The sequence below is a fragment of the Arachis stenosperma genome, chromosome 6, assembly GCF_014773155.1.
Source record: "Arachis stenosperma cultivar V10309 chromosome 6, arast.V10309.gnm1.PFL2, whole genome shotgun sequence".
Taxonomy (NCBI): domain Eukaryota; kingdom Viridiplantae; phylum Streptophyta; class Magnoliopsida; order Fabales; family Fabaceae; genus Arachis; species Arachis stenosperma.
The window spans coordinates 144,511,439-144,526,757 of NC_080382.1; the positions used below are offsets into that span (position 1 = coordinate 144,511,439).

Here is a 15,319-nt window from a genome sequence, read left to right on the forward strand (position 1 = left end):
CACAGCCGTTTAACATGTACTTTTATCTATTTCACAAATTTAATTTAAACTAATTGAAATCTTTAATTACTTATAATGTTAATTAGTTTATAAATATAAAACAACACTCGAAGTCGTGATTATATAATTACAAAAATCATTTCTCTTATCTTAGTATTATCAAGAAACTAATCTAAAAAAATCATCAAAATAATCTTGAGCCATATGTGTTCGAAATTTTGATAAAATAGAGTTCTTAGGAAAAGTATAGGAAGAGAATAAGTTTAGTGACTAATACAGTGACGTATATGGTAAGTTGGTAACTTTTCTTCTCTATTTGTAATTTCTGTGATTTTTGTTGGGGGTGTAGTATGTGTTCATACCCTGGCCCAATGCTAAGGGCCCAGGTCCAATCGAAAGGCCTGATCCAATAGATTAAATCTAGCAAAGCACCCACCTCTACTCAAGAGGTCGGTGTCAACCCCGACTTGGTACGAAGAAGTCGGTTGTGAGATTAGCTGGCAGATAAATACTCATTCAAATGAGTAACCGCCCCTAAAATCTCTCTAACCACTTCATAAAGCCGTATCTTAACCTCCCTAAGATAATGGGACGGTTACCATCCTAAAGATACGGCACTACTCCAACGGTGGTTATTGGCTCACCACTATAAATACACTGACACCCCTCAGGTATCACTAAGTCCAATACTCTCTAGACCTGCTTACACCCTTGCTGACTTAAGCATCGGAGTGTCTTTGCAGGTACCACCCCCCATTCACACGCGAGCACAAGTCGGACGGAGCCTCCCGAGTTGCGAACCTGCCTGGAGTCCTCCTCTATTATACACTTGGGCCGCCGAACGCCATCCATTGGACTAATCTCCGGTTACCTACCGTAACATTGGCGCCGTTGCCGGGGACCCGCGAGATCATCCCTCGATGGCGGAAAGATCCCATGAAGAAGGCCATGTCGAGACGGATTCTGAGCAAGAGAATCTAGACATAGGCAATGACAATGAAGACACAGCCCAACATCAAGACAATGATCAACACAGAGAGGGTACCTCCGGAGTAAAGAATCCGAAGGTAAATTCCTCAGATGGGCGTGAATCAGAAAAAGGCGGACCAGCTCACGTAGCTGAACTAATGGGATTGGTCCATAGCCGCCTGGAGCAATTGGAACAAGAACGGGAGAGGCAAAAGGAAACCGAAAGGTACCTTAAAGAAGAGATGGAACGGCGAAAAGAGTTAGAAAGAAAACTCTTGCAGCTAGAATCCTCTCTCAAGAACTCCCGCGATGAAGGAGAAGATCAACTCCCAGGCGGAGAAGATCCCTTCAGCGAGGACATAATGAGGGCAAAAGTTCCAAGGAACTTCAAAAGCCCTGATATGGACCTCTATGATGGAACTACGGATCCAAAGCATCATCTTAGCAATTTTAAAAGTCGGATGTATCTGGCTGACGCCTCCGATGCTACGAGATGCAAGGCTTTCCCGACCACTTTATCGAAAGCAGCGATGAAGTGGTTTGATAGCCTTCCCCCAAGATCCATCACTAGTTTTGAAAACCTCTCGAGGAAATTCTTGATGAGGTTCTCGATCCAAAAAGATAAGGTAAAACATGCACCGAGCCTCCTGGGAATAAAACAGGAGGTCGGAGAGTCTTTACGAGCCTATATGGAAAGGTTCAACAAGGCATGTTTAGAGATCCAAGACCTGCCCACAGAGGCAGTGATAATGGGGTTAGTCAACGGACTCAGAGAAGGCCCTTTCTCACAGTCCATATCTAAAAGACACCCCGTTTCTCTAAGTGATGTACAAGAAAGGGCCGAGAAGTACATCAACATGGAAGAGAACGCAAAACTTAGAGACCTGAGTTCACGACCGGGACCTACTTCCTCCTCTAAGGAAAGGGAAGTCAGGAAGAAGGAAGAACCCAGTCTCGAGAGGCCCAGGAAATATCACTCTTATACTCCTCTAAAGACCTCTATAGTGGACGTATACAGAGAGATTTGCAACACTGAAAGGCTGCCACCCCCACGACCTATTAAAAATAAAAAAGGGGGAAGTCGCAGCGAGTATTGTGAGTACCATAAGATATATGGTCACTCCACCAACGGCTGTTACGACCTCAAAAATGTGATAGAAAAGCTGGCTAGAGAAGGTCGGCTTGATAGATATCTCATGGAGAGGTCGGACACCCATGAAAAGAGAAAGCGAGATGATATGGATAGGAGAGATCCTCCACCCCAGACCCCTGAGAGGCACATCCACATGATCTCAGGAGGATTTGCGGGAGGAGGAATCACCAAATCTTCTCGCAAAAGACATCTCAAAAGAGTCTATCAGGTCGGGGATGAGACACCCGACCTCCCCACTATCTCATTTACAAAAGAAGATGGGCAAGGGATAATCCCCGGGCATGATGATCCCGTGGTGATAACTATGATCCTAGCTAATGCCCATCTCCACAGAACCCTAGTAGATCAAGGAAGCTCGGCGGACATCCTTTTCAAGCCCGCCTTCGACAAGCTAGGGTTAGATGAAAAAGAGTTGAAAGCTTACCCCGACACCCTATACGGGTTAGGGGATACGCCAATAAAGCCACTGGGATTTTTACCCCTTCACACCACCTTTGGAAAAGGGAAAAAATCAAGGACTCTAAGCATAGACTTTATAGTCATCGATGAAGGGTCAGCCTACAATGCCTTAATCGGCAGGACTACCCTTAATCGCCTTGGAGCAGTGGTATCAACTCCTCACCTCTGCATGAAATTTCCAACTCCAGGGGGAATAGCAACGGTGAGGGGAGATCAGAAATTGGCGAGGAAGTGCTATAACGAAAGCCTAAACCTGAGAGGAAAAGGCAAAGAAGTCCACACCATAGAGTTGGGTGGAGCAAGAACCAGAGAAGAACTACGACCCCAGCCGGGAGGAAAAACCGAGGAGATACAAGTCGGGGAGGAGGACGGAAAAAAGACCTACATAGGAGCCAACCTGGGGGAAGCCCTGAAACAAAGGTTGGGTGAACTCCTAAGAGCTAATTCCGACCTCTTCGCCTGGAAGGCTTCCGACATGCCCGGGATTGATCCCGAGCTCATGTCCCATAGGCTCTCGGTTTACCCAGGGTCCCGACCTGTACAGCAAAGAAGACGCAAGCTCGGCCCAGAGAGGACCTCCATAGTAGAAGAGCAAGTACAGGCGCTCCTGGAAGCCGGCTTTATCAGAGAGGTCAAATACCCAACATGGCTAGCCAATGTAGTGCTGGTCAAAAAACAAAATGGTAAATGGAGAATGTGCGTCGACTATACCGACTTGAATAAGGCATGTCCTAAGGACCCTTATCCCCTACCGAGTATCGATGCCCTGGTAGACTCCAGCTCAGGGTACCAATACCTATCATTCATGGACGCCTACTCGGGATATAACCAAATCCCGATGCATGAACCCGACCAGGAGAAAACATCGTTCATCACGCCAAAAGCCAACTATTGCTACGTGGTCATGCCATTCGGACTGAAGAATGCAGGAGCCACGTACCAAAGGCTGATGAACAAAGTGTTTTCCCCCCATTTAGGGAGCTTAATGGAGGTATACGTCGACGACATGTTAGTAAAAACCAAGCAAGAAGTCGACCTCTTAACCGACCTCTCGCAAGTCTTCAACACTATAAGGTTGCATGGGATGAGACTAAATCCCGCAAAATGCGCCTTCGCAGTAGAAGCAGAGGTTGCATGGGATGAGACTAAATCCCGCAAAATGCGCCTTCGCAGTAGAAGCAGGAAAATTTCTAGGCTTCATGCTAACACAAAGAGGGATTGAGGCCAATCCCGAAAAATGCAGAGCCATCCTAGAAATGAAAAGCCCGACTTGTTTGAGGGAGGTTCAACAGCTTAATGGCCGACTTGCAGCCCTCTCCAGGTTTTTGGCAGGATCGGCACTAAAATCCCTTCCATTATTTTCCCTATTAAGGAAGGGATGCCAGTTTGAGTGGACTCCGGAATGTGAGGAGGCATTCCAAGAGTTTAAAAAATTCTTAAGCCAACCTCCTATATTAACTCGACCAGTACCGGAAAAAGACCTCGTCATATACCTATCCGTCGCAAACAGGGCTGTCTCATCAGCCCTGATCAGAGAAGATGAGGTCGGGCAACACCCGGTCTACTTCACCAGTAAGGTTCTACAAGGTCCTGAACTAAGGTACCACAAACTAGAAAAGTTTGCCTACTCCTTAGTGATAGCCTCACGAAGGCTACGACCTTACTTTCAGGCTCATACAATAAGAGTTCGTACAAACCAACCCATGAAGCAAATCCTCCAAAAGACGGATGTTGCAGGGAGAATGGTGGCTACGACCTTACTTTCAGGCTCATACAATAAGAGTTCGTACAAACCAACCCATGAAGCAAATCCTCCAAAAGACGGATGTTGCAGGGAGAATGGTTCAATGGGCGATAGAGCTCTCCGAGTTCGATTTGAGATATGAAACTCGGACAGCAATCAAAGCCCAATGCCTCGCCGACTTCATTGCAGAATATGCAGGAGAACAAGAGGAAAAACCGACTACATGGGAGCTCTATGTAGACGGATCCTCCAACAAAACAGGGAGCGGCACAGGTATAATATTGGTAGATGGAAAAGGAACCCAGATAGAGGTCTCCTTAAAATTTGAATTTCCGGCTTCAAACAATCAGGCAGAATATGAAGCCTTGATTGCCGGATTAAAGTTAGCAGAAGAAGTTGGCGCTACAAAGGTGATGATCTACAGCGACTCACAAGTGGTGACTTCCCAAATAAGTGGAGAATATCAGGCGAAGGACCCCAATATGAAGAAATACTTGGAAAAAACCTTGGAACATTTGGGGCACTTTGCGGAAACCGAGGTTAAGCACATAACTCGGGATCTAAATAGCAGAGCTGACGCCCTATCCAAGTTAGCAAGTACCAAACCCGGAGGGAACAATAGAAGCCTGATCCAAGAAACCCTCCAAGAGCCCTCGGTATCAAAAACAGGGGATCAACAAGAGGTACTTGAGATAGTCGGCCTAAACCTCGGATGGATGAACCCCTTAGTCGAATACCTGAAATTCGACATCCTCCCCAAAGAGGAGAAAGAGGCTAAAAAGATCCGAAGGGAAGCACAACATTATACTTTGGTGAGAAATGTCCTCTACAGAAGAGGAATATCAACGCCATTGCTGAAGTGCGTACCGACCTCAAGAACCACCGAGGTGTTGGAGGAAGTACATAGTGGGATCTGCGGAAACCATCTCGGAGCGAGGTCGCTGGCCAGAAAAGTGATCCGAGCAGGATTCTATTGGCCGACCTTGCAGAAAGACGCAACAGACTTTGTGAAAAAATGCCAGCCATGTCAGATGCATGCAAATTTCCACGTGGCTCCACCAGAAGAGCTCATTAATATAACTTCCCCCTGGCCTTTCGCAAAATGGGGAATGGATTTGTTAGGTCCTTTTCCCCAAGCACCAGGGCAAATCAAATACTTGATCGTGGGAATAGACTACTTCACGAAGTGGATAGAAGCAGAACCATTAGCCACTATCACCGCTCAAAGAAGTCGCAGGTTCCTCTACAAAAACATCATCACAAGGTATGGAATACCTTATTCCATCACCACGGATAATGGAACCCAATTCACTGACGCCACCTTCAGAAGTCTGGTAGCCAATATGAAAATCAAGCACTAGTTCACCTCGGTAGAACACCCACAAGCCAATGGGCAAGCTGAGGCAGCTAACAAAGTTATACTGGCAGGATTGAAGAAGAGATTACAGGAAGCAAAGGGAGCTTGGGCGGAAGAGCTCCCCCAAGTGCTATGGGCTTATAGGACGACCCCCCAATCCGCCACAGGAGAAACACCCTTCCGACTAGTCTACGGCGTAGAAGCCATGATTCCTATAGAAATCAGTGAGCAAAGCCCAAGGGTAATTCTTCATGATGAGATCAGAAATGTACAGGGGCACAAAGAGGAGCTCGACTTGCTCCCCGAAGTCCGAGAGAACGCCCAGATAAGAGAAGTGGCATTAAAGCAAAGGATGACTACCAGATACAACAAGAAAGTCATTCGAAGAACATTCGCCGTAGATGACCTGGTCCTAATTAGAAACGACATTGGGGTCAACAAATCAGGAGATGGAAAGCTAGCCGCAAATTGGAAAGGGCCATACAAAATCAAGGAAGTGTTAGGGAAAGGTTATTATAAAGTAACCGACCTGGAGGGCACTGAGTTACCAAGGTCGTGGCATGCTTGTAATATGAAAAGGTACTACAGTTAGAAGCGAACTCTACTCCCTGATGTACTCTTTTCCCAACTTCATGATTTTTTCCCAAAGAAAAGGGTTTTTTCTGGAGAAGGGTTTTTAACGAGGCATCACAGTAGAGGCTAAGGGAAAATATACTGTCAAGACCCTTAGTAGCAAAAAAGGTACCTTCCCGATTAATAAAGATCTTTTTTCATTCATAATATCTCTTATAATATCCTCCTTTATTTTTCTAAGTCTTTCTACGAAACGCGCCGACTTAAGCTCGACAAAGCGTGAAAATCCCATGAACCGACCTAGATGGTCGTCAGGATAAAACGACGAGGTACAAGTCGGTGTAAAGAGGTTATGTAAGTCGATCGTAAAAACTCGGGAACCAACCCGACTCATAAGTCGGAAATTGATTCCGAGTAGGGAAACTTGGAAAACTTTGATCCACAGATCGGAGTATAACACCGAGTAGAAGAAAAACGCATCGCAAAAATAACCTAAATCATAAAAACTCACTAAAGCAAAGTCGAGTATAAAGGATAACAAAAGAGATATGACAACCTGAAAAGTTTAAAGCTTGCAAGCCTTTCCACGAAAAAGGCTCGAGAAAATAATGCAAGCTAGCAAAAAAGTTTTTTCGAAAAGATCAAACATATTTCAAAATAGAAAAGCATGTGCACGCGCAAAGTAACTTAAACCCTTATCCAAAAAAGGGCACCTACTGCGATTAGAAAACCCTTATCCAAAAAGGGCATTTATTTTGTTTGAAACCCTTATCCAAAAAAGGGCAACAAACAGAATATTTTGTTTACGGCCTTGAAAGGCCAGAAGCAAATTGTTCACAACCACCAGCAAATAAATAGAAGTTTAAAAAAGAGGGGACCCACAGGCCGGGCCCCCATATAGCCATTAAAAATAAAAAGAATCATTTCTTCAAAGGAGTAGAGGAATCACCACCGCTAGGAGGAGCGCCACCAGGACCGGGAGGAGGAACGGAGGAAGAACCCGAGGCATCCGTAGGTCGAGGAGGAGACTCAATAATCCTCTGTCCCCGAGTCTTTAGGTCTGACTCGGAAACGACCTCGGGAACAGGAGGATAAACAATGGCGCCATCAATAACCACCTTGTCGGGATGTAAAGGAGAAAGGTCCAAGTCGGGAGCGATAACTCTGACTTGTTCCAAGAAAATTCTCCAAGACTCCTCGGCACCGTCGGCGATAGAGTCCTCCAACTCGGCGTATGCGTTCCGAGAGTTCAGCAAGTCCTTCCTCACGGCCACAATATCTTGAAATAAGCTGTGATAGCTATCTTGCGCCGTCTTCCTCAGATTAGCCTCCAAAGTACATTGGGCCCGTAGCTTACCCTCCTCCTCCTTCAGGTGATCCCTCTCCTTCCTCAACTTATCTCTCTCCTCCTTTAGCTCCTTCTCATGTTTTTCAAAAATACGAAGTCTCCCCTCCAACTCCTCAACCCTCGAGGTTGCACCCAAGGAGCTAAGGGGAGCCTTCTCAAAAATGTCCAAAAGTTTGCCACAAACACCCGCCGTCCTAAAACTCTCCTCGGCCATGGTGGTAAGATGGTTTCGAACAGAAACATCATCCATATGTATAAAAGGATAGATGTTCTTTCGGACGAATGCCATAGCATCCGCCTTAACCCCACCATCGAAGGAAGAAGAGCCAGACTCTGAAGTCTTGCGCTTCTTCTTCTCGGGTTCGGAGAGAATTTGGGCAGAGGGGGGTGGTCGGGGCAAACTCGAGGAAGAGATTACAATAGGTTGAGTAGGAGTGCCAGTGTTTTTAGGAGGAGGAGGTAGAGGAGGAGGAGAGGTGACCGCCCCGGACCTAGCCCGGGACTTCGCCTTGGCTTCCCGGACCCTTTGGTAGGCCTCCTGAGCATTCTTTTTTGCCATATCTACAAAAGAAAACAAAAGTTACAAGTCGGTAAAATATAAGTCGGCGAAAACTACTCGAAAATAAAGAATGCATGCACTACCTATTTGAGATTGAACGAAAGTCGGAGTTCCCTGAAGAATTTTTCTAGTATCCAAATATGGAGACTTCCCCCACGCTTCTCGGAAAAACCCTACAATGGCCGCCTCCACCTCGTCTAGGTCATCTAGACCAATCTTTTCACAAGGGGTGGCCGGCAGCCAATAAAGGGGAAAGCGAGGGGAGGAATGCTCATCCAGAAAAAAGGGGTGGTGACCCTCTACGGCCTGAACCTTGAAGAAGAAATTTTTGAAGTCGTGGAAAGATTCGTCAAAAAGGGTGAAAATCCTCCGACCTTGAATGGCTCGGAAGGATACCCATTGTTGTTTGTTGTTTAGCCCACTAAAGGGCTTAGTCATATGGAAAAGATAAAAGAAGATTCTCAAGGAAGTCGGGAAGTCCAGAGCGTGGCTTATAAACTGGTAAATCTTCAAAAAACCCCATGAATTGGGGTGGAGTTGAGTAGGGGCAACCTTACAGTGGTGCAAAACGGATATCTCGAAATCAGAGAAAGGAAGAAAAACACCCAAACGGGTGATCATGCATTCATACAGGAAGAAAAAATGAGGGGCCGCCTCATTAGCTCTCCCAAAACAGACCCGGTCTTCAGGACCCGGGATTATCAGTTCATATTTGGGCTCGTCCTCGTCCGAAGTACAGAGCCTATGATGAGTGCGAAGGTGGGTGATGAACTCAGCGTCAACCAACGGTTCCTCCCCAAGGACCGTATCGTCAACCCACTGAGAAAGAATGTCTACAGAAGTCATTTTTTATAAAGAAGAAAGTGGCAGAAAACCTACAAAAAGGAAAAAGAAAAAGAAAATCAAAAAATACGGCCACTAAAGAGGAGAGATTCGAAACTAGAATCTACAGGTCAACCTATCTACTCGCAAAACAAAACATGCAAACATAAAGCATGGCATGAAAAAAGCAAAACTAACCTTTATCCGAAAATGGAGGTTGGAGAAGAACAGAAATCTTTGAACGCAAGGATGCAACACGAACAGGATAAGAAGAAGTTTGAAAGATTGCAGAAACGGAAAATGGAAAGAGAGGGAGAGTATTTATAAAAAAGGCTAAGGGGCATAATGGTAAAAGCGAGGCAGCCATTAATGCGACTGCACCGTTACCAAAGCCCTCAATTCCTAAATGATCCCTCAACGGACACGACGCTTGAATTGACGTAACTGTCAGAAATCAAAGGTCGCGAAAATCACGTCGGTTTCCAAGATCCGTATTCTCTCAAACAAGTCGACTACGAACCCGAGTTGAATACTTGAACCCAAACTTTAAAGAAAATTTGGGCTCAAGTAGGGGCACTGTTCATACCCTGGCCCAATGTTAAGGGCCCAGGTCCAATCGAAAGGCCTGATCCAATAGATTAAACCTAGCAAAGCACCCACCTCTACTCAAGAGGTCGGTGTCAACCCCGACTTGGTACGAAGAAGTCGGTTGTGAGATTAGCTGGCAGATAAATACTCATTCAAATGAGTAACCGCCCCTAAAATCTCTCTAATCACTTCATAAAGCTGTATCTTAACCTTCCTAAGATAATGGGACGGTTACCATCCTAAAGATACGGCACTACTCCAACGGTGGTTATTGGCTCACCACTATAAATACACTGACACCCCTCAGGTATCACTAAGTCCAATACTCTCTAGACCTGCTTACACCCTTGCTGACTTAAGCATCGGAGTGTCTTTGCAGGTACCACCCCCCATTCACACGCGAGCACAAGTCGGACGGAGCCTCCCGAGTTGCGAACCTGCCTGGAGTCCTCCTCTATTATACACTTGGGCCGCCGAACGCCATCCATTGGACTAATCTCCGGTTACCTACCGTAACAGTATGTTTTTTATTTTATTGGATTAATTTTAAAGTTTATTATTCACATTGTTTACGAAAGTTATTGTTTACCTACAAAGAAGTTAAATAACTGAAAAATAAAATTAATAAAAAATATTTTTTAAAGACAAAAAAAAAACAGTATATATTCAAATGGAGAGAAGGGTAGGTCTGCCGACTGAACTTCTTTTCCATGTTGGAAAAATCATTACTAATTTCTTCTTTAGTCTCAAATTGCAAGCTGAATGAAATTTCGCCTAACTTATTATTTAAGATAATTGAGATACAAGCACTTTTGTCATTTTCTTGTGTAAGGTTCTACAAAATATAGAAATTATTTTCTTAACTTTTTCTTAAAGCAAACATAATTTAATTTTATTATTATTCTTTTTATTATTATTATTAACAAACATCCAAATATAATGCAACAGAAACTGAATTAACTGGTCGTTTTGATAATTGGAAGAAAAGAAGAAAATGATATCTGCCGTTGAAAATGCAGCTTTGGTGAATGTCTTTAATTTCATATCATGCTGATGATGATGACAATCCAACATCCGACAAATGTAATTACTAATTAATCAATCAATTAATTAATTAACTTACTAACTGGTATTTATTAATTTATTAATTATTACACTTACATTTGTAAGACTCCATTTGTTTCTTAACAAACACTCCTATTTTAAAATAATTGTGCAAAGTTAAAAAACCGTGAAAGAATTTTGTTAATGCGTAGGTGTATGGATAGATAAAATTATTAATTATACTTGCTTAATAACTATCACAATTAAGTTGTTATCGAGAGAAATTAAAACAAGCAATAATATATTTTGAGTTAAACAATATAAAAGTCAATATTACTCATTAAGAATTTATGATAAAGTTATTGGTGACTTGGGTTTAAAAAACATGTGAGAATCTTTCCTAACCCTTGAGATGCTAATATTATTAAAAAAAAAATCTTTTGCTCGTTATATATTTTAAAATATTAATAAACGTATATATATAGAACACTCATTAAAAAAAAATCAATAGTGTGCGAAAGAATTAGTAGTAATTGATTGATTAATGGAGGCCACTTTACAAAAAAGTCTAAGCACATCAAAATCAGTGAACTCAATGCAAGTGGATAATGATGAGCATTTCTCCATTAATAATTGGAAGTTAACCAATGAACTATATTGACAAATTTGTTATAAAACAAAACGTTATTTTTGTATGGAATTCTCTACACATCATAATACAGCCATCATCAAAATATACTTAATGGTGAACCGGTTTAACCAGACCGAATCTTGAATACTAGTATACTACATATAATGAAATGAATAGTGATGAAGTTTGGAAGCAAGAAAAGAAAAAAGCCAAGAAAGACGCCCTCAAACTCAAGTATGTATTCTCCATTACACGTGTATGTGTTACTTCCATTATTGCGTGGACGCAAAGTTATATATTCTATTCTACTCCCATCCTTATATTCATGATTCCAAATGCATCTCTTCGTATATATTCATCTATCTATATCTATATATTACCACCGACTTCACTCTTCTCTTTGATTGCATCCACCTGTCCACTTGTTTTCCACCAACCAAAAATTCATTAACATCATCATCATCATCATCATTGCATGACCAAACTCCAATATATATATAAACGTTATTACCGCAACTGCTAATTAAATTACTTATGTTTTAAGCCATCATGTATAAACTCAACCTCCTATTCTATCTCCTGGACCTTATAATATATATAGCGTAACATATTAATAACATGAGAAATAACATTATTATTATTTTCTGACACAAAACCTAATTAGATGTGTCAATAATTGGTATTTTTAATTAATTAATTAATTAATTAATTAATTAAAGTGGCGTAAGTTTTGATTCTCTATCAATATAAAAGAAAAATTGTTGGATTTCTCTTTTTTTTTTAAATAAAATTATCAAATTTGGTCAGATTAATTAGTAATATTTTTAATAATAGATTTTGAATATCAATATATATGGTGATTCAATCAAAACCATCCAAATATAAAGGTTATTTGTCACATATATATATATATTGATAAAAAGAAAAAAACAACTATGAAGTATGAACCCTAATAATAAGACTAAAGCTTTGTCCTTCTTTCTACTGTATATTCATAGAAACCACATATTTGACATAATAATATACCATACGAAAAATATTAGGCAAACACAAAAGCAGCGTGTGGTTTCATTTCACATGAAGTCAGATAATTAAGAGTCATTAAATAATTTGATTAATTTGATTAAATTTTCATCTAATAATTTTTAATTATCAATTTTACATAAAGTTGACTGCACTTGTCTTAATTTATTTAAGGGGTAAGTACGATTTTGGTCCCTTAAGTTTAGTGCCAGAATCGAATTCGTCCCTCTTGTTATTTTACCATTAAAATCGTCCTTAATATTTTTTTTTGTATTAAAATCGTCCTTTTTAATAAAATTTTTTGTTTTATTCCTAAACTACCCCTATTCCTATTTTAATAAAAAAAATATAAAATAAAAAAAAAAACGAAAACGCAGTGTTTGGGGAGGGGAAGAAAACGCGTTGGGTGGGGGGGGGATTGGGAAAGAAAAGGGTATACAAAGGGGAAGGGGAGGGAAGGGGAGGGGGACGGCGCCGAGGAGCCTCCGTCGTCGCCGCCGTGACCTCGTCGTCGCCGTGACTTCTGTTTCTGTTTCTGTTTCTCTTGAATTTCTGTTTCTCTATTTTTCTATTTCTGTTTCTGTTTGGGGTGGAGGGAAAGGGAGACGGGAAGGGGAAAGGGGAGACGGGGAGGGGGAGGGGACGCGTGGGGGTGGGGGTGGAGGGGAGGGGGAAGGGGACGCGTTGGGGTGGGGGTGGGGAGGGGGAAGGGGACAGTGAAGACGGGGAGGGGGAGGGGGAGAGGACAGTGGGGGTGGGAAAGGGGAAGGGGACAGTGGAGACGGGGAGGGGGAGGGGGAGGGGACAGTGGGGGTGGGGACGGGGAAGGGGACAGTGGGGGTGGGGGGAAGGGGGAATGGGAGGCGGGGAGGGGGAAGGGAAAAGGGGAGACGGGAGACGGGGAGGGGGAGGGGACAGTGGGGGTGGGGAAGGGGAAGGGGACAGTGGAGACGGGGAGGGGGAGGAGGAGGGGACGCGTGGGGTGGGGGTGGGGGGAGGGGACAATGGGGACGGGGAGGGGACAGTGGGGGTGGGGAGGGGGAGGGCGAGGGGATGCGTGGGGTGGGGGTGGGGAGGGGGAAGGGGACAGTGGAGGTGGGGGGAAGGGGGAATGGGAGGCGAGGAGGAGGAAGGGAAAAGGGGAGACGGGAGACGGGGAGGGGGAGGGGACAGTGGGGGTGGAGGGAAGGGGGAAGGGGGAGGGGACAGTGGGGGTGGGGGAAAGGGGAAGGGTAGAATTGTCATTAAAAAAAAATTTTAATTACAAAGGACGAAAGTTAAATACAAATGCAACATTAAGGACGATTTTAATGGCAAAATAACAAGAGGGACGAATTCGATTCTGGCACTAAACTTAAGGGACCAAAATCGTACTTACCCCTTTATTTAATGTTATTAGAATGTATTTTAATTTGTTCATATATATACATACTTATGTATATATGTAGTTAGTTGAGATGGTTACTTGTGATGTTTTGTGTCGGCCACCATTGAATTTAATTTATCTCGAAGGAATTAAAATCAACGTGGCAACCCCAAAACACGACACGTTGAAAACTCATTTTTTCTCTCCTTTTCCCACAAACTTCTTATCATTCTATATAAATACAATAATGATAATATTTTCCATCCATCTTCATAGATATAAATTTTTTAGCATCACCGGGAGAAACCATTGTTCTTGTTCCGGGGTCGAGTGTGTTCTAGGTCTAAATAGAATAATCTCCTCTTCAAGTTTTGATACCCCTATAATATCCACATAACCCACATGCTTGTTACTTTATTAGATAGGGTTTGATGATATATATAGACATATAGTACGATAGTCATAGATTTCTAAACATGGAAGAAAGGAATTATTTTTGTTCTACTAACTCATCGACAATAAGTCGGAATAGAAATAATAGAGGTAGAAGTAGAAGTAGAAGCAGAAATCCTAGCAAGACGAAATCAAAAATTAAAACAGAAAAATCAAACAAACCCTATAGAGGGATAAGGATGAGGAAGTGGGGAAAATGGGTGGCGGAGATTAGAGAACCTCACAAGAGGTCAAGAATATGGTTAGGCTCGTACATTACACCAGTAGCGGCCGCGCGAGCATACGACACGGCCGTGTTCTACCTCCGGGGCCCCTCGGCCCGGCTCAACTTCCCGGAGTTGTTGTTTCAAGATGAAGGAAACAAGGATGGTGGTTGTTTGGGACCAGAATGCGACATGTCAGCGGATTCCATACGCAAAAGAGCAACACAAGTTGGAGCAAGAGTGGATGCTCTCCAAACGGCACTTAATCATGCATCTTCCAACAATAATAGTAGTAATAATATTAATAATTGTTTATCATCAACTTCCTCTCTCCTCCAGAAACCTGATTTAAATGAGTTTCCTAAACCTGATGATGAAGGAGATTCTCTTGCTTTCTAGTATTTTATTGTATGGTTGGAAATATCTATCAATATTATATATATTCATATTTATATATGGTGAATTTGTGTCTATATATTAACCCTTTTTATTTTCCTTTTTTTTGTTTTTAAGCTTTTTTTTTCTTTTTCAAATTGTGAAAACTCAAATGCAGTCGACTTTACATAAAGTTGATAATTAAGAGTAGTTAAATAATTTAATTAATTTAACTAAATTTTTATCTAATAACTCTCCATTATTAGTTTTACATAAAATTGACCGTATCTTTTTAGAAAATATACGTATATCATTCATAGTAATAATTGGGGTATGTATATCATTAGGTTTTGTTTTTGATAATGTTATTAAGCACACAAAGTATTGTTTAAGGCTTCTACTATTAGCAAATGCTAGCTAGTATAAGTTTTCCTGTGCTACGCTTCACATTACCATGCATACAAAAATATTCATATCTTTTTTGAATATATAAAAAAATTAATTTTAATGTCTTTTGTCATATAAACATTTTTATATAATTATCTAATTTAATATATATAGATTATTACTTTTTAAATAGTAAGTTTAATAATTTGTTGATGTATCCTTAATCTGTTAGATAATTTAGGAAACATACAAAAAGGTTATCTGT

The 15,319-nt window shown here is 42.0% G+C and overlaps 1 protein-coding gene across 1 annotated transcript; it reads left to right on the forward strand.

Annotated features, from left to right (window-relative positions):
* The first annotated feature begins 13,889 nt into the window (after positions 1-13,889).
* LOC130932822 (ethylene-responsive transcription factor RAP2-9-like) lies at positions 13,890-14,765 on the forward strand. Its single transcript, XM_057862236.1, has one exon. The coding sequence runs from the start codon at positions 14,113-14,115 to the stop codon at positions 14,689-14,691; it is 579 nt and encodes a 192-aa protein (XP_057718219.1). The 5' UTR covers positions 13,890-14,112; the 3' UTR covers positions 14,692-14,765.
* The last annotated feature ends 554 nt before the right edge of the window (positions 14,766-15,319 follow it).